A 20,803-nucleotide genomic window follows, 5' to 3' on the forward strand; every position below is an offset into this window, starting at 1 on the left:
GTCAACTGGCATAATAAAATCTAATAAGAAAACATTCTGCATCCCACTTTGGAGAGTGGCATCTTGGGTCTTAAACGCTAGCTAGTGGCCATCTAAGATGCATTAATTGGTCTCAACCCACCTGGACCAAAGGAGAATGAAGAACACCAAGGACACAAGGTAATTATGAGCCCGAGACAGAAAGGGCCACATAAACCAGAGACTACAGCAGCCTTGAGACCAGAAGAACTAGATGGTGCCCGGCTACAACTGATGACTGCCCTGACAGGGAACACAACAGATAACCCCTGAGGGAACAGGAGAGCAGTGGGATGCAGACCCCAAATTCTCATAAAAAGACCCGACTTAATGGTCTGATTGAGACTAGAAGGACTCCAGTGGTCATGGCCACCAGACCTTCTGTTGGCCCAGGACAGGAACCATTCCCAAAGACAACTCTTCAGACAGGGATTGGACTGGACAATGGGATGGAGAGGGATGCTGGTGAGGAGTGAGCTTCTTGGATCAGGTGGACACTTGAGACTATGCTAGCATCTCCTGTCTGGAGGGGAGATGAGAGGGTGGAAGGGGTTAGAAGCCGGCAGAATAGACATGAAAAGAGAGAGTGGAGGGAGGGAGCAGGCTGTCTCATTAGGGAGAGAGCAATCGGGAGTACGTAGCAAGTTGTATATATAAGCTTTTGTGTGAGAGACTGACTTGATTTGTAAACTTTCACTTAAAGCACAATAAAAATTGAAAAAAAAAAAGAATTAGGTGTTACTTTAGTACAATACTAGAAAGTGAAACATTTCAACTTCCTAAAACCACTTGGCAAAGGCTACAATGTACACAATTGTATATTCATAATCACTGGTGAGGATTTCCAATGGCTTCTGTTCTGTTCCACCCTCAATTATTTTATCTGAGTAATAAAACAACCATATGCTCTGCCTTCCCTCTTGTCCTTATAGGTGGTAATAGGTCAGTGCTCATCCACTTACAGAGTAGATAGTAGATTCTGCCTTTCTCACTACTACAGGACATCGTGCTAACAATTCTCCCCCTCTATCTAAATCAATTCCTCCCTCTAGAAGATAATTTCCATCAGCATATAAACATGCTATTCAATCTGCCACCTTTAAAACAAACAAAAACAAACTCTCAATTCTATAACCCCCTCTACTTAGCAACTCATTTCTCTGCTCTCCTTTACAGCAAAACTCCTCAAAAGAATAAATCTGTTCTTCACCAAAGATACAAGGTAATTATGAGCCCAAGAGACAGAAAGGGCCACATAAACCAGAGACTACATCAGCCGGAGACCAGAAGAACTAGATGGTCCCTGGCTACAACCGATGACTGCCCTGACAGGGAACACAACAAAGAACCCCTGAGGGAGCAGGAGAGCAGTGGGATGCAGACCTCAAATTCTTGTAAAAAGACCAGAGTTAATGGTCTGACTAAGATTAGAAAGACCCAGGAGGTCATGGTCCCCAGACCTTCTGCTCGCCCAAGACGGGAACCATTTCCAAAGCCAATTCTTCAGACAGGGATTGCACTGGACCATGGGGTAGAGAGGGATGCTGGTGAGGAGTGGGCTTCTTGGATCAAGTAGACACATGAGACTATGTTGGCAGCTCCTGTCTGGAGGGGAGATGAGAAGGCAGAGGGGGTCAGAAGCTGGCGGAACGGACGTGAAAATAGAGGGTGGAGAGAAGGAGGGTACTGTCTCATTGGGGAAGAGCAACTAGGAGTATATAGCAAGGTGTATATAAATTTTCATATGAGAGGCTGACTTGAATTGTAAACTTTCACTTAAAGCACAATAAAAATTTGAAAGAAATGAATAAAGCACATGTATTGGAAAGAAAAAAAAAGAATAAATGTGAAAAAAAAAAGTTTTTTTTTTTTTATATCTCCAATCCTCTCTTCCCATTCTTTTTTTTTATTGTGCTTTAGGTGAAAATTTACAGTGCAAATTAGTTTCTCATTTAAAAATTTATACACAAGTTGTTATGTGACATTGGATGCAATCCCCCCCCTTTCCACCCCAGGTTCCCCATTCCATTCATCCATTTCTGCCCATTCTTTTATAAGCATTCCAAATAGGCTTTTGTCCTTACTACTCATCAAAAATGCTCTTTCATGTTACTAAATTCAATAGAAACTCTCAGTCTTAATATGACTTGACCTCTTAGCTGCATTTGACATAGTTGATTATTTTCTCCTCTCCTGGAAACACTTTCCAAGTATGGTGGCTTCTAAGATGCCACACTCTTCTGGTTTTCTCCTACCTCATTGAGTGCCTTCTTTTCTGGTCTCTTATTGTTCCCCTTCTTCTCCCTGATCTCCAAATGCTGGAGTCCCCCAGACATAGTCCTTAGACCTCTCCTCTATCTTCACTCACTCCTTTGGTGATCTCAACCAGTCACATGGCTTTAAATCCATTACATGCTAATGACCCCTCTCAGCTCAGACACATAGATGAATTACCTATTCAGCATCTCCACCTGGCTGTCCTAACAGGAACCTCAAATGTAACATAGTTCAAACTAAGCTTTTCATCTCTCTTGCCCCTTGCCAACCCAGGTCACTTACAGTCTTTCCGATCTCAGTTAATGGCAACTTCTTCCTTTCAAATGCCCAGGTTAAAAACCTTAGAGTCATCGTTTACCAGTAACCAATTGCCCATGTGTGTCAGAGCTGAACTGTGCTCCTCCATAGGGTTTTTGATGGATGACTTGAGAACTAGATCTCCAGGCCTTTCTTCTGAGGCACTTCTGGACTCAAACCTCCAACCTGTCAGTCATCCTTGACTCCTCGCTTTCTCTTTCACCTACCACATCCAAACCACCAGCAAATCCTTTTGGCTCTATCAAATCTATCTAATTCTCACCTCCCCACTGCTAACACCATCTTTTCTCACCCAGATTATTGCCAAACCTGTTGCCCTCGAGTTACTGCCTCTTAACTTGTCTCCCCATTTCCACACTTGACCTCTTCTCATGTAATCATGTCACTTCTCTTCTCAGAAATCTAAATGACTAGTTATCGCATTAACGAAAAAATGCCAAAATCCTTACAACAGCCAAACCCCAAAAAAACCAAACCCATTGCCGTTGAGCTGATTCTGACTCATAACGACCCTATAGGACAGCGCAGAACTGCCTTATATGGTTTCGAAGGAGTGCCTGGTGGATTTGAACTGCCAGCCTTTTGGTTAGCAGCCGTAGCTCTTAACCACTACGCCACCAGGGATTCCAACAGCCAGAAGGCCCTAAATAGATGGCTCTCCCCCCACACCCACATACACACACATTATTTGTCCAACCTGCTTTTCTAGTACACTCTCCTTTGCTCAGCTCTGCTCCAGTCACGAGGAATTCCTCATCATCACCTGACTATCCCAAACACACTCCCACCTTTGGGCCTTTGCACTGTTTTATTTTCTCTGTCTCGAATGTTCTTTCCCTAGATAATCCATATGGTTCACTCCTTCTATCCATTCAATCTTTGTTCTAATGTCACCTAATGGAGCTAAGTGCACCTTATAGAGTACTTTTATCACTTGGAAAAGAACTAAAAGACAAGGCTTCACTGGCAAATCAAGTTAATTCCCATCAAAGAGGAGAATGCTCCAGTCTCATCTGCAATATAACCAGATACATGTAGACATGTCTGACATAGCAGCATTTTCTCTATCAAGACACTCTACTCCCAACCAAAACTGCTCCATTGTCTGTTTTATCATCTTACTTCTCCAAACAGCTACTTTTAAAGACTGAGCACTGTTTAAAGCTACTACTACCACTTGTAAACCCTTAAATGGTAGAAGACCTCACAACTGACACCCAAACGTGGTAGGTAGCATCTTCCTCAGCCATGCTCCAGCCTACCCACCTCCATGCACTAAAATGGGTGAGTCAGACCCAGCAAGACAGATTAAACAACCATGCCTTGTTCAGAAGGACTCAGTGAGATGTCAGGTAGGTAGGGATTTTGGTTTGGACCCACGACAACATGCAGGAACATTTCCTCAGGGAATCTTCCCATGGGATTTCGGCCTAAATGAGAATCTCAGAGGACTCTTTATTAAACTATAGTCTGCATGTTTTTTTTTTAAAGTAATCATCTCTAAAAACTCAGTTATTTTCCCCTCTAAAACTAGGTTGTAATTGTAGATTAGGGTGAGGCAGCAACTAGACTCTTTGAGACACCTTGTTAGAAAACTGCTTAAACATTTAATTTTTATGTTTTATACAAGGGAATATTCTAGTGTTCTATTTTCAAAAGTCATCTGTTTGGGGTGATGAAAAAGTTTGAGAGCTAGTGGTGATGGTTGTACAACACTGAATGTAATTAATGCTGCTGAGTTGTATATTTAAAAATGGTTAAAATGGCAAATTTTGTTATATATATTTTACTACAATTTAAAAAGATATTTAAAAAAATAAGATTCTACAAGAATCTGAATTACCATTATTTCTCTGACACTTCTACCTTAGGGATTTTAAAGCATAGTCTTAGAACTTAGTGGTCAAAAAAAAATAGTAACACCCCAACATCCATCTTACCAGGAGAAATAAACAAAGCAGCAGGCTATGCAGCTCCCAAAGTCCACAACTCCACTTCCACAAGCAAGAACAACCTTACCATGCTCTTACACTGTGTCAGATTATCAAAGGCATAGAGAGGTTGGTTACAAAACAGGCAAGAAAGGCAGCGTTAGTATTTTGTGATCAGAGGAATCAGAGTTGCTCTGAAATGGGGCCTAGACAGACACAAAGTAGAGTGACAACAGAATGTTTAAGCCGAGAAGACCCTCTACATTTTAGAATCTGTGATTCCAAATATTAATCAATGTTGCACTCCGTACCAGAATACAATTTGCGTTTTAATTATTCATGCCCATGAACAAATGCAAAACACAGAAAGTGAGACCTTCCAAAGAACAAAATTCTGAGGGTCTTAAAATAGTACGACCCTTCAAAAGTTGAAAAAGATTAACACTTCTTTATCTTTCCGATGATTTTAATATAGAACTTCATCTGCTCAAAACACAGTCCTACCATGAGTTAGCGACAGTTAAGTATGTTCCTCCTACATTTGCCTATTGCAGGGGAAAGAGCAGGAGCTTACAGCTTTGGGTAAACAAAATGTAGCTTCTTTTCATAAACAGTTAAGCCCCTGGCCTACATATTCACAGCAGTGGTTGTATAAATAAAAGGAAACAAACTAGCCTTCCTAGCTCATTTAAAAATAGAATCATCTAGTGGCGCTCCATATCTCTCCCAGAAAGGCGCAGAAACACGTTCATAGTCACACAGAGAATGGGAGACTATGCCAGAAAATGAAACTCATGTCTATTCACTTGTAGTTCGGTGTCCTTTCCAACAAGCCGTGTTGCTTCCCATGTAGTAATCAATCAAGGCCTAAAGAAATGAGGAAACTGCTCAAAGATAAGCTGGGTCTCCTTAGTACTGAACTGAATTCTAACCTTGAAAAGCCAAATGCAGACTGTTTCGGTAAAAGTTTACTAACATATCTAGCAGAATGGATCAATGAGCTCTATATCCCCCAACACAACCAATTCCTCCAGTCTTACAACTGTGCCTCGTCAAATTGTCCTGTCCCATGAGTGCAAAAATAATTTTTTTTTTGTTTTCCCCAAGAAAGGTTAGGTCAAAAAGAAGAAGACAATCTAGTTTTTTTCTGCCAGAATTCTGGCAGAGAGGGATTCTACAGGAATGTACCTACTGTGGAATCTTCCCACACTCCTGAGTTATTATTATGAGTAACTAGCAGAGGCATGTCTCATACACTCCCCAAATATCTGAGCTGGCAACAACAAAAGACATTCAGAGATCTTAGCCCTAGGACAATAGCTTCTGTCAGTCAACTACCATTCTCACGTCTCTGTGTTGCTGCTCATAATTCATCCTCATACCAAACAGCATATCACACCTGGAAGAGTACTTGAGAAAATGATGCAAATGAATTCACACAGAAGTACAGCAATTTTGGCATGGTACCAATACCAATGATACAGTCTATACACACACACACACACATTTTATATATATATAATTTTGTTTCCCAATTCAAAGGTCTTAGACACGCATATTACTCTTAGTATTTACACAGCATACTTGACAAAGACCCTGATCCTTGAGACCAACATTAAAAAGGACCTGAAAGAGTTCTCTGTGCCAAGGCTATTTATCCAGTAAGAAGGCATAGATCAGTATTTCAAATCTTACCGGAAGCCAAAGGTCGGATCCACTCTTTGCTGTTCAGGTCAAGTCTCCAGAGGTCATTGAAGGCAGCATTGCAGCTGCTCTGGGTACAGCCTCCAAACACATACATAGACTGATTAGCATCATAATAACATGCACCTAGAAGGAAAACAATGAATGAATAACTGTTTAATTACGAAGCCTCTTTAATCCTTCCCTCCTCCCTAACCACACACAATTCAACCAAAGAGGGAAGAAAAATACCCTTGAACTAGTTATAAAGATCTAATGAGGAAACTAACGTTCAATCTGTTACTATGTTGGATAAAAGCAAATATCCCACAAAATTAAAAACAAAAACCTAAGGAAATCTCTTTTTAAGGATGTTTCATTTAAATAACTGCCTTTACCTTAACTATAAATCAAAAGCCAAACCCACTGCCATCAAGTTGATTCTGACCCATAACAAGCCTATAGGACAGGGTAGGACTGCCACATAGCATTTCCAAGGAGCGGATGGTGGATTCGAACTGCTGACCTTTTGGTTAGCAGCTGGGCTCTTTCTTAACTGCTACGCCACCAGGGCTCCCAAAGCTCAACTGTTTCACACATTTATCAATCCTGTTATCAAGTAACAATCAGCCTCTTGTCTTCAGGTTGGTCATTGTTAACATTATTATTTAAAATAAGGCCCAGAGAAAAGCTATGAAAACTTTGTTTTTGAGCACACTAAACAAACTGGCAATGATATCATTAAATAAAACAGCGTAATTCCAGCAAGAAGAGGTAAGAATTCAGATTAAGGGTGCCCAATGAGTGGAAATTTCAGAGCTGCTATGTAATCAATCTAAATCTGCATCATCACCCTCTGCAGCTAGGCAAAGAGAGCACTGACGGATGAGCTCTGCTCTTCCATCCCTCTCCTCCAGCCCTCCTCCTCTTGTTTTGTTTTCAAATGAAACCTGAAGTACAAACCAATATACAAATCTTGATGCAAAATAGAATGACAGAAAAAATTTTTATCAATGCCATGAAGTAACCAACCACACATAAAGACCAATACGAGTGAAGCAATATAGTTGTTATGAATTCCAAAGGGCAGCCAGGGAACTGAGAAGTAATTTAGTTTTGGACCCATCCCAAAGCAACAGAGAGGAAAGGCATGAAAATCATTAAGCCCTTAGTGTATCCAAGTCACTAACGCATGCTGGCTGGTGCTGACCAGAAAACTAGTGAAGTAAAATTAAAAAAGCACCAGGGTCTCTGACAAGAGCTTTTTGATTAGATGATTTTATATATACATATATGTATGTATGTATAAGTGTGTGTGTGTGTGTGTGTGTGTAGTTAGGCACCACTCCTAAGAGAAAAAGGCAATGTTCTCCTACAAACCAGAAAGACCAAGACCAGAGTCTAAACGAAAGGCTCTCAATAAGAGCTAAACTCTGCTGCTTTGCCTCTTACTGGAAGGCCCATTCAGTCTCTAATCTTTGGGAAAGACCACACTCCTTATAGCCTTTCATTTACCATCTTAGATTTCAGGAAGAGGGCAGGGCAAAGCTTTCCTTTCTATCTACTTTACACATACTGGTAGAGGGAAGGAAAGGCGAGTGGTGGGGAGAGAGACTTCTCCTGTTCATGTGAAACTAGGTTAGAACAGTTGAGTGTCAGATAAAAGAAAAGGAAAAGGGAAAAGAAACTCAAAGAGATTCAGTGCACTAGTGTCACGGCTTCAGTGACCACTGATTATTTTAAGTCTAGTTCAGTTTAGCACACTACTATTCTTTAGATCTCTTCTAAACTCTGGTACCACTTATTCAAGTTCCGAATAAGGGAAATGCTACTACTTTTGACTTATCCAATGCCACTGCTATAATTACCTCTATGATATATATTAACCTTGAGAATAACTCTTTTTTTAAAAAACTCAGCCCACCCAATAGGCCCTTTAGCAATCTCCACACTAGTAAGCTCAGAAACTTGGATGAGCTAAGGAGGTAACAAAAGCAGTGTGTTTAGTCACTTACATCTAGTAATATCAAGTCAGTGCAAGTAGTCAATCCAAATGGTCTGACCTCAGACATTGTGCAATAAGCAGGCTTACCAAAAAAATGAAAGAAACTAGAGATATGAAGACATGAAATAACACCTAATCATTAATAGTCTCACATCTACAAAATAATATATTCCCAAAACTCAAACATGCAACAATGGTATACCGCTGCTATTGAGTTGATTCCAGTTCACAGTGACCCCATAGGGTTTCCAAGGCTGTAAATCTTTATAGAAGCAGACTGCTCCCATCTTTCTCTTGCAGGGCCACTGGTGGTTTTGAACCGCCAACTTTGCAATTAGCAGTCAAGAGCTTTAATCACTGCACCACCAGGGCTCCTTACAACAATGGTATATGAAGATTTAAATGGTCTTACCCACAAACCAAAACCAAACCCATCGCCGTTGAGTCAGTTCCGACTCACAGTGACCCTACTGGACAGAGTAGAACTGCCCATAGAGTCTCCAAGGAGCGCCTGGTAGATTCAAACTGCCGACCTCTTGGTTAGCAGCCGTAGCACTTAACCACTACACCACCAAGGTTTCCTATGGTCTTACACCTTCCACTAATTCTCTTTGTCTGTTGAAAATAACTTCTAATTTATATCTAAATCAATTCTTTTTAATCCACATCTCAATATGAAAGCCTACTAGGAAGTAAAATTCTATGACATTCCATTGCCTATGTTTCAGATTTGCTAAAAATTGTACACGTGGGGTCGCCATGAGTCGGAATCAACTCAACAGCAATGGATTTGGTTTGTTTTTGCCCATAACAAAAGAATGAAGTTAGAAGATATTGACAAACAAACGGATAATTACTGGAGCTGCATTTTAATCTTTACTAAAGGAACTGAGCTTCAGATATGTTTGTCCCTCTTAGATCTTTCTTGAACTTGCTATGCCAACAAATCAGACAGAAAATTTCAAACTGAACCAACTGGTGCCACGTGTAAAAGAACATTCTTTTCCTTTTGATAATCTAGACCTTCAGAACAGAATATAGCAATGTCCTGTGGTTCTGAAATCTTAATTAGTGGCCAGTATAACAATGCTTAGTAAGACAAACCCATGATTTCATAGCTAAAAGAGTCAAGGGCTCATTTATGCATCCCTGTTCCTCAAAGGGAGCCCTGCTGGTGCAGTGGTTAAGAGCTACAGCTGCTAACCAAAAAGTCAGCAGTTTGAATCCACCAGCTTCTCCTTGCAGACTCTATGGGGCAGTTCTACTCTGTGCTATAGGTTCCCTGTAAGTCAGAATCGACTCAACAGCAATGGGTTTTGGTTCCTCAAAGATCAAATCTTGGCAGCTGTTTCCTTCATGTAGCAAAAGAGCACCAGTGCTCTTTCAAAGAGGTAGCAAACATTCTTCTTCTCTATTTGGATTGAATATCCAGCCAGAAATTGGGCCCCATGAGGTCCTTACCACATGTATTTTAATCCTATACTAAAATAAGGCGATAAGCATTTTCCTGCTTCCCTTTGAGCAAACAAAGGTTTCTGGAAGAGGAAAGCACAGCCCAAAGTATGCAAAGCCAAAGGGATTAAAAAGCCAAGTTTTGCACGCTGTATTTTCAAAGTCCAGCAGGCGATTATCAATGAAGCTGGGAGAGGAAGGGTGTAAATTTAGGCAGCTATGTTTAGAATTCAGATATAATGGAATGGGAAAATAACCATTAATAATACACTCAACTATTTTAGGCATTCTTCTGAACTTTGTTTAACGCCTCTTTTTAAGACAACTACATGTTGGTTTTAGTGAGGGGGGAAACCTGACAAGTTCAAACTGGGCTTTAGGAAAAAATAAGAATTCAAACAATTCCCAGTGTTCAAGTCATTTCCCTTTTACCCAAGTTCTCCACCAGAATAGAATGTTTTCCTTTCAGAACATCTAGACCATTGGAATGCACTATAAAAAAAATCATAGCTCATAGTACAGTATGGATATTGTGCTAAGAAATAATATTCAGAACATTTATCCCAATTGCTAAATCTGCTCAAATTTTTTGAAATGGGCTTGACTGCCCCATGAACAACTATTATAAGATATATATCTTAATGCCTAATTAACTCCTATTCAAAGACAAGTCAAAGATTCACATTTTAATTACGCACACGCAAGCAAATGGTCCTTCAGAGTTCTGAATACTTCCCTAAAAAAAAAAAAAAGATGATCTTCTAGTTGTTTCATATTCACCATGGTGCCTGGTAGTCACTCAATAAATACTCACTGAATGAATGGAACACTCCAACTTTTGCACCTTCAACTGTTAAATTCTCTTTTGTTTCCCCACTTGTCTCCAGGGAAAGGTCCTGAGCATTTATCCCATGCTTAAAGAGACTGTGTTGTCCTGTGTCTCACATCTACAAGCCAGGACACATTTGATAAGGCCTGTAATTACATAACTATGGAACAAGCAAGGTTGGTTATCCAGTCTGGGCCTGCTGGCTACTGTAGAAGCAGGATTAGCATGTGTACAGAATGAACTGACCACATTTGAAGCCTAAACACTTTTTCAAAGCATGATATTGGGAACTCGATAGATCTCTACATGGATCTAAAAAGGATATCCTACATAAATTAAGGCTTGCATGATTAGTCATGCACATACTCACCAAAAAACTAGGAGAACTGGCTTCTGAAAAGCAAGAAAGCACTGCAGAACTAAGAGCACTTGCTGGAGACTCACTCCCCTGGTATGGAATATTACTTCCCCAGACTTTTTCATACTAGACTTTTGCATAGAAAAGAAGCTATACTGTTCATATCTTTGCTACATTCAGGTGCTGTGAGCGGTACAAGGATGTCTAAGACATAGATCCTTCCTGTCCTCAAGCAGACCACAATCTCAAGAAGGAGACAGCATCATTATCCCACCATTTTGTAGTTTAAAACATATTCTCACATGTATTTCCTCAGTTAAATGTTCCAGCAACCCTGTGACATAAACGGGATTTGCCACACACATTTTACAGATGAGGAAACTGCAGGTTAGGGGACCAAGAAACTTGCCTCCCAAGTCTAAAGCTCTTTCTTCTTTTGTATGCAGCCTCTGTTGCACAAATAATTACGGTAAAAAGCAGACGGTAATAAATAATATGGGGAAGGGATGAACAGTGTATTAGGGGAGTATAAGCAGAGAAAGAGGGAAAGCTTAATCTCCATGGTGGGAATTTGAGAGCAGTTTGTGAAGAACATGGCTTCTGGCTTTGACTTTGAGATGGGATTTAGAGGACAGCACATTTCAGTCAATTAACAATGGGAAGGAGAAGGAGGCCTAGGGGAGAAAGGAGGGCATCCAGGCAACACCATGAAGTAGGGAAGTTTAAGACATTATAAGGAGTCTTGTGTGGCTGGAGCTCTGGCAGCGTAAGGATGTGGCAGTGAGTCAGGCTGTAAAGGTAAGCTTGGGCCTTGAAGGCCAGGCGGAGTGGAAACGTCTACATGTGATAAAGAAAAGCTGAAGCTTTTAAGGCAGGCTCCATGTTTCTGACCTGCAGTGCTTTGCAACAGGGTTCTTGTCATTTTGGGCAGGATAATTCTTTGTGGGATTGTCCCATTCACTGTAGGACATTTGGCATCCCTGGCCCACTAAATGCTGGCAGTGCTTTCCAGTACAGAAAAAAAAAATCACCTTACACATTTCTAAATGTCCTAGGAAGTGGCACTGTTCCCAGTTTTAGAGATGATTGCCAAAAATGTCTAATCCAGGTTCAGGTGAGGAGAGGAAAAGGAAGAAGACCATTTAGAAGTGTGCTGCGATGATTTAGGAAAGATGTAATGATTTAGACAGTAAATTGGGGTGATGGGAAGAGAAAAGGCAGATATGAGATTGTTAGAGATAGAACAGAATCAACAGGATTTGAGTCTGTTGAACAGAGGAAAGAAAAGAAATTCAGGACAACACCAAGATTTCAAGCTTGTGTAACTGAGAAAATAATAACGCCATTAACTAAATTACAGAGAGGAGAAAATTTGGCAGTGATGGGAGGGCCTACTGAGTTATATTTTTAGCTGGCTGAATATGAAATATCTATGTATCTCTGTGGCAACATGAGCAAAGAATTAGAAATGTGGATCAAGAGCTCAATCTGAGTTAGGGATAAGAAATAAGACTGAAATCAAGGGAAAATACAGAGTAGGAAGATGAAGGAGCTAAGGAAAGAAATTCAAGGAATTCCTTGTTTTCTATTTGAAAAGCGCCCTTTTCTTTGTACTGGTCCTCTTCCAGAATGCTCCTTCATCTTGCTTACTTTGGACACGTCAACAGGAGGGTCCAATCACTAGAGAAGGACATCATGCTACATAAAGTAGAGGGTCAGTAATAAAGAGGGAGACCCTCAATGAGATAAACTGACACTGTGGCTGCAACAATGGGCTCAAACAGCAGCAACTGGGAGGATGGTGTAGGACTGGGCAGTGTTTCATTCTGTTATACATAAGGTCGCTATGAGTTGAAGCCACTCCACAGCACCTAACATGTCCTCTTCAGTTTGCCAGTTAGTCAGACAGGATGATGTGGAGACAGATGGAAAAAAAACAAGACAGATCGAAAGAGACAACGAAAGCCAGTCAGAGACAATGATATGTGACAGAGATACTAGTTTTTTTGCTTTTAACCTATGGCACCTTTTCCTAGATTTCAAGTGAAGACTTTGAAATTTAACAAATAAAAACAAGTATCCAAATACACCAATTTCTAACTTCTGTGGGCTTACTCACTGTACTATCCCTTGCTACTTCCCTTTAAATAACTGCCTCTATTTGGAGGTAAAAACCTTTCCAAAACCTGGGTAACTACATCAGACAGCTACACCGTTGCTATACTTATTCACCCCGAATATTTCCTATCCTAGTTTCTATTTTACCCAGATTTATCCAATTTCCATCACTTAGGATTCTAAAACTGCTTGTTCCAAAAAACAGTGCTCAGTCTTCAGGAATCTTATCTCTAACTCAAACTCCAATTATTTGCAGGTAAGTGAAGTTACCCCTCCCTCAACAATAAATATTGATCTAATATTGATCCTTCTGTCGTCTCATTAAATATTCTCAGCATGGATTCCATTATAGTCTATTCCAGCAATTCTCAAAGTTTGCTTTGCCAATCCCTGAGGACACTCAAGACTCTTTCAAAACTATATTCATAAATAATAAGACATTACTTAGCTTTTTCGTTGTGTTGACATTTGTACTGGTTTGACATTTAGCAATGGCAGATAAAACTTCTGGAACCTTAGCACAAATGAAAGCAATGGCACTAAAATATTCTAGTAATACTTGTATTCTTCACTGTCACATACTCGCAGGTTAAAACAAACAAACAAACAAACAAACACAGTTCTGACCTCACAGATGCCCTGAAAGGGTCTCAGGGTTGCCTCCCTTCCCCATGAAGCCCAAGGATCATACTTTGAGATCTACTGTTCTGGGGAGTTTGCAATAGCACAAGTAAAAACAGCTCCTTTAGAGAAGTGAAAACACAGCAATAATCTGGTCTGCTCCTTTGATCTATTTAGTATTTACACAATTTCATCTCAAAGACATCGATGAGCTATAGTTATGTACTGAACTCTTCTCTGGATACAAAAGAGCGTAACACATGGTCTGGGGTAGCCACCCTCCGAGATGGCCCCCAAGGATCTCCGCCTCTTGGCATTTACACCCTTGGTCAATCTCCTCCCACACTTTACCAGGGTTGATCTATGTGACTGACGCTATAGAGCAGAAGTGAAGGTATTCACTTTGGCAATTAGGTTGTGAAAGACTGTGGCTTCCATTTTAGTGTTGGTGTCTGTTTCTTTCTGTCTCTCTTCCTCTCAGATCACTGGGTCTGTGGGAGGTCAGCTGCCAAGTCAAGAGAAGCCCTGTGGAGAAGTCCACATGGTGAGGCACTGAGACCTCCTGCCAACAGTTTCTCGATAGAGCTTGGAAACAGATCCCTCAGCCCCAGTCAAGCCATCAGGTGATCGTAGCTCTGGCTGACAGATTAACTGCAACCTCATGAGAGATCCTGAGCCAGAACCATCCAGCTAATGAGGCACTCTCAGATTCCTGAACCTCAGGATGTCTGTGAGGTAATATATTTTTTATGCAGCATAGGTAACTAACACACACCCCTTCCCCTCAAGAGCTCAAAATACAGTTTCTTTCTTTTTTTTTTTTTTACAAAGAAACACATACATATAAAAGCTAACAATGAAAGACAACATGCGTTAAGTGCTAAATGAGTATTTCAAACAATCCCTACATAAGCTCAGAATAAGAAAAATCTTTCTGTGGGTTAGAGAGTTGAGAAAAGGTTTCATGAAAGAGACAGAACTTCAACTAAATCTTCAAGGAGACGCAGGCATCAGCTAAACAGCGGATGAGAATACTCTAGGGAGGAAGAAACCAAATGTGGCAAAAGTTGAGTGACAGTCTGTCGAAGAGGAGAGCTCTTGGGAAAAATGGGGCAATGAAGTGGTAAATTTAGGCTTAGATCAAATTAAGAAGGGCTTTGAATGTAAGGTTAAGTTTAGATTTTATCTTGCAGACAATGGACAAGCACTGAAAATTTTTGAGTAGGATAGTGATACAGTGAAAAGTATAATTAGGAGAGCTTTCTAAGAAGTCCCCACTTCCTCCATGGCCCCCATCCTATCCCCAGTGAGCTTTCTGTATGTGGAACTGCTAACAGACATACTTTTACTGGCCTAAATACACCACAAGTAGTGTCTACAAAAATCAATAAAATGGAGTTAATTTTAGAATTCAAAAAACTTTATTATCTATTTGCCAGAACATTTTATTTATAATTTTAGTATTAAATTTGTATTTTACAATCAGTACTCTTCACATTCAAAATGTGACCCCAAATTCAGTGTTTGCTGAACAGAGACTGTGGTAAAATAAACAGTTACTGTAAAACCCAACTCTGGCTGCTCCCCAAGCAGGATATCAGAAATACCTTCATGTACGCCTTTCCTTTGTTTTCCCTTTACATGATGTCAGATGTTTAAAATTCTAAGCATAATACCTCCATCTCTTTGGAGTGAAGATACTAGAAAAATCCAAGAAGCAGAGCACAAAATTGTAACAAAGCACCTACAATGTATTTAGTTAGGCTCATGCTCTTCCTTAATTCTGATTGTAAAAATAACATAAGCTCTCCTTTTACATTATCTTCATTAAGGTCAGACAAAACGCATGCCTCCAAAGTAGTTTCTGGAAACATGATCATAGGCAGGGCACTCTCTGCTTTCACAGTAAATACTTACTGTGTGAGAACCGCTGAGTGATTGGGGTTCCAGGGTAAGGGTAAGTTCGGCTCTCCCACTGAATGTTTCCTTCCTGGACAGCCTTCATGAAACCATGGTAACACTGGTGGGCTACACCTAAAGACAAAAACAGCAAGTGCCTCAGCCTAGAGACTTCACTCGTAAGTCAAATTATTAGAACTACGTCTATTAACTGTCTTATCACTTTTATAAGATATAAGTTTTTTTGAGGAACTACAAATTTCTTTAATTTTCATTCCAAGAAAAGAAACAATCATAGAATTTCAAAACTGGAATGTCCAATCCTTTCATTTTACAGAGGTTCAGGCAGGTTAACCTTTAATTAGCAGCAGAGTGCTTAACCATTGCGCCAGTAGGGCTCCTTAAAATGAACACTACAGACTTGTAAATGTTGAATCCAGGTAATGCAGTAATAAGTAAAAGACATACTTAATGACTGAAAGAAAAAAACTGTTTTGGCAGTAATTTGCCCCAGAAGATCTAAGACTGAGTACTAGGTTAAAGTTCATCTTTCTTAAAAAAAAAAAAATCAAAATGATAAAAATTGCCAAATAAAACCTAAGGGTAAATTCATATGTTTGATTAGACTGTGATTTTCTTCCATCTTTATTTTAGGAGTGAAACCATATTTCAACAGTTTCTCTCCTACATTAACCCACAAACAAAAGCAGGCTGTGCACACCAATTATCAGTTGTGAGCAAATGAGCACAGGGCCCATCAAACAATCTATACTAATGTTAATCTACTAAGCTAATCTTTAGCCCTCCAGATGGAATTTGGGGAGTTGACAAGGACCATGGTCTTAGTGAGAACCACCCTGATGCAAGGAAAAGATTTTTAAGATTGACTGACTCTGACCTAAAAGTTTTCCTTCTTTGGCTGCCTCTGAAGCCAAATAACTGCTATCTGTCAAAAATACGATATAGCTAGCAAACTCAACATTTAGCTGAAATCTTGATTAAAAATGGAGAACAAAAAGAACATTTAAAAAATAAGACATGCATAGGGATAAAATCAAAATAAAATCAAGCAGTAAATGCCTTTCACAATCCCACATTTACTAAAATTAGCTGCTCTGAGAGACAGGATGTGGTTAAGCACATGGGTTCTAAAGCCAGGCAGCCTGGATGTGAATCTGTGATCCTCTATCTATGACCCATGTGAGCCTGGGTAAGTTATTTAACTGAATCTCAGTTGCTTCATTTGTAAAAATGAGATAGTAACAGTATTCTCACAATTTGCTGTGAAGATTGTAAAGCACTTACAACAGTGCCTGGCGCATGGTAAAAACTATGTGGTTAGCTGTTACTATAATCACATATCTACCCCTACTTTCTCTATTTTAGAAAAATACAATTTACCAAATCAACTCTAAGAATATACAGAAAAATAATCCTCATTTTAAAATTGCAAATGAGATTAAATACTACAGTATTCAAGCTGTTCATAAAGCTAATTAGGACAAGGAGAAAAGGAAAATGCAGTGTTTTAATTGTCTAACACTATATTTTATAACGACAATAAATTTAAGGGAGAAAAGACAAAATGAAATTAGAAATTTAAATCTTTCCTCCAAAATTAATTTAAAATAAATAAATAAATCTTTCCACTTTCCACAGTACCTTTAATAAGTCGATACCACTGTTTGCAGACAAGGGCTGCAGTTTTATGTTCCTGATATGGTGACAGAAAGGACAGGATATACTCCAGAACCTCTTCCGGCAGCTCAGACATGGACCTGTTATGCCTAGTCTCCTCAATTTCCAATGCTGGCTGGGCCTCGTCATCTTGCTCCATTGTCCCTTCCAGCACAGTTTCTTCTTGGTCCACAGCCATGAAACTGTCATCTTCACTGTCCGAGGAGCTGGCCATGACATTCCACTCAACAGCTACAGTTGGGAAGTAACAAACATCAGTATATATTTGTCAGGCACGTGTGCTGAAGCTGTTCATGATTTCTGATTCCTTTTCTATGCTCAATATGAAATCTGCTCTTCAACACTTTCCCACACTAGTTGTGAGCTACCTTAATTGGCCAGGTACAGCTCACATACCAAGCCCATCCTAGGTTTCTAACAAATCCCTGAAGGCTTCTGAATGCATTCTTCTCTCCACTGAAAACCAGAATGGCAGCTGAATTCTGGTATAACCATAAAGCCTGAAAACTTGTTCTCCAGCAATTGCTCTAACTCAGGGGTCTGACTAGCAGACAGCAAACGGAATACCAACTAGCCTCCCTTGTCCAATTCTAATGACCCACGGCATCAAACTGAGAAGGAAAAACTAACTATGGGTACTGCAAAGAGTAATAATAAGAACATTCTGAGGATGTGGCTTGGAAAACAGTTTTTCTGGCTTTCACATAAGATCATTCACTTAAGAGGAAAACAAATGTACCAAGAATACGCTTAACTAGCTCAAATACTAAACACAAGGTACAAGTTAAAAAAAAAAAAAAAAATTTATAATAGATCCAGGCAATCCACCAGAAATGCATACATACGTACACATACACACAAGTTCACAAAAAAGTTCAGTGTTATAAATGACAGTAAAACATGGAAAAACTCAAATGCTCATCAACAGTAGGACGGAGAAACTGTGGTACGTTCGCACACAGTGAAACGTTACTCAGCAAGAAACCACATGAATAAATCTCTAAAACACAATGCGGAGTGAAAGAGGACAGAAGAGCTCACACTCTGTGACTACACTTGTATCAAGTTCCAAACCAGGCAAAATTAACTTATGCTGTTTGCCATGGATTGAATTATGTCCCCCCAAAAATGTGTGTGTCAATTTGGCTGGGCCACGATTCCCAGTATTGTGCAGCTGCCCTCCATTTTGTGATTGTAATTCTACCTGAAAGAGGATTAGGGCGGGATTGTAACACCTTTACCCAGGTCACATTCCTGATCCAATGTAAAGGAAGTTTCCCTGGGGTGTGGACTACAACACCTTTTATCTCTCAAGAAATAATACGCAAAGGAAAGCAAGCAGAAAGTTGGGAGCAGAGCACATCCTTTGGACCGGGGGTCCCTGTGCCTGAGAAGCTGCTCTACCTCCAGAGCAGACAGAGAGAGAAAGCTGTCCCCCGGAGTTGGTACCCTGAATTCGGACTTGTAACCTACTAGACTGTGAGAGAATAAACGTCTCTTTGTTAAAGCCACCCACTTGTGGTATTTCTGTTATAGCTGCACTAAATGACTAACACACTGTTCCAAGTCAGCTTCTGGGTGGATTCTTTATAAATTGGATACTGATTACATGGATGTTTTAGTTGTGAAAAATTCACTGAGCATTTCTCTGAAGTTTATCAAAATACACCATTATCCTGTGGAGAGACTGGAACACTTCTACACTGCTGGTGGGAATGTTAAATGGTACAACCACTTTGGGAATCGATTTGGCGCTTCCTTAAAAAGCTAGAGATAGAACTACCATATATGATCCACCAATCCCACTCCTCGGAATATATCCTAGAGAAATAAGAGCCTTTACACGAACAGATATATGCACACCCCTGTTTATTTCAGCACTGTTTACAATACCAAAAAGATGGAAGCAACCAAGGTGCCCAACAACGGATGAATGGATAAATTATGGTATATTCACACAATGGAATACTGCGCATTGATAAAGAACAGTGAGGAATCTCTGAAACATTTCATAACATGGAGGAACCTGGAAGGCATTATGCTGAGTGAAATTAGTCATTTGCAAAAGGGCAAATACCGTATGAGACCACTATTTTAAGAACTTGAGAAATAGCTGAAACTGAGAAAAAAACATTCTTTTGTGTTTATGAGGGGGGGTGGGAGGGGGTATTCACTAATTAGTAGATAAGAACTACTTTAGGTGAAGGGAAATACAACACACAATACAGGGGAGGTCAGCACAACTGGACTAAACCAAAAACAGTTTCCTGAATAAACTGAATGCTTCTTAGGCCAGCGAAGCAGGGACAGGGGTTTGGTTTCAGGGGACATCTAAGTCAATTGGCATAATAAAATCTGTTAAGAAAATATTCTGCAACCCACTTTGAAGAGTGCCATCTGGGGTCTTAAACACTAGCAAGCAGCCATCTAAGATGCATCAATGAGTCTCAACCCACCTGGATCAAAGGAGAATGAAGAACGCCAAGGACACAAGGTAATTACGAGCCCAAGAGACAGAAAGGGCCACATAAACCAGAGACTACATCATCCTGAGACCAGAAGAACTAGATGGGGCCCAGCTACAACCGATGACTGCCCTGACAGGGAACACAACAGAGAACCCCTGAGGGAGCAGGAGAGCAGTGGGATGTAGACCCCAAATTCTCATAAAAAGACCAGACTTCGTGGTCTGACTGAGACTGGAAGGACCCCGGTGGTCATGGCCCCCAGGCCTTCTGTTGGCCCAGGACAGGAACCATTCCCGAAGCCAACTCTTCAGACAGGGATTGGACTGGGCAATGGGTTGGAGAGGGGTGCTGGTGAGGAGTGAGCTTCTTGGATCAGGTGGACACTTGAGGCTATGTTGGCATCTCCTGCCTGGAGGGGAGATGAGAGGGAGAGAGTGGGCTTGTCTCATTAGGGGGAGAGTAATTGGGAGTATGTAGCAAGACGTATGTAAGTTTTTGTGTGAGAGACTGACTTGATTTGTAAACTTAAGGCACAATGAAAATTATTTTAAAAATGCCATTATCGGCAGTTATCTCTAGTGGAGCTATTACAATTTTTTCTTTCTTCTTTGTGCTTATCTGTATTCCTAAAATTTTCTAGAAAGAGCAGTGTAACATTTTAAACACACACGCAGAGGCAGGTTAACTTATTTACACCATTCCCATGATGGTACATGGACAACCTCAGGTGAAAATGGCAAAATGAATAAAATGAAGTGGTTTACTTAACAACTGTGTTGTAGGTTGGGTTCTCCCACAAGCAGATGCCAAAGCAGAATTAGGGATGAAAAAGGTTGAATGAGGAGTTAACTCCTGTAAGAAAAAAAGAGGAGGACACAGGATTGGGCAGGGGGAGCCACCAGACAATGATGCAGACCTGGCAAAAGCCTGTCTAACAGAAAGCTAAGGAGCAAAGATGGCCAGTTAGAGGGAGTCCTGTATTAGGCAGTGTTATGGATCGAATTGTGTCCCCCGAAAATGTGTCAACTTGGCTAGGCCATGATTCTCAATTTTGTGTGATTGTCCACCATTTTGTCATCTGATGTGATTTTCCTATGTGTTGCAAATCCTACCTCTATGATGGTAATC

General features: G+C 40.3%; 1 protein-coding gene across 3 annotated transcripts in view; it reads right to left on the reverse strand.

Moving 5' to 3' along the window:
* FBXO42 (F-box protein 42) overlaps window positions 1-20,803 on the reverse strand; it is a 120,381-nt gene that overhangs the window by 42,629 nt on the left and 56,949 nt on the right. For all 3 annotated transcript variants that reach the window (XM_010593078.2, XM_023552028.2, XM_010593079.3), the window contains 3 exons: window positions 17,172-17,438; window positions 15,528-15,644; window positions 6,240-6,374 (listed from right to left, as the gene is read on the reverse strand). In XM_010593078.2, coding sequence (XP_010591380.1) covers window positions 6,240-6,374; window positions 15,528-15,644; window positions 17,172-17,421 — 502 coding nt within the window. In that variant the 5' untranslated portion in view covers window positions 17,422-17,438. The remainder of the gene's footprint in view (window positions 1-6,239; window positions 6,375-15,527; window positions 15,645-17,171; window positions 17,439-20,803) is intronic.

This window comes from Loxodonta africana, chromosome 3 (genome assembly GCF_030014295.1).
Source record: "Loxodonta africana isolate mLoxAfr1 chromosome 3, mLoxAfr1.hap2, whole genome shotgun sequence".
NCBI classification, from domain to species: domain Eukaryota; kingdom Metazoa; phylum Chordata; class Mammalia; order Proboscidea; family Elephantidae; genus Loxodonta; species Loxodonta africana.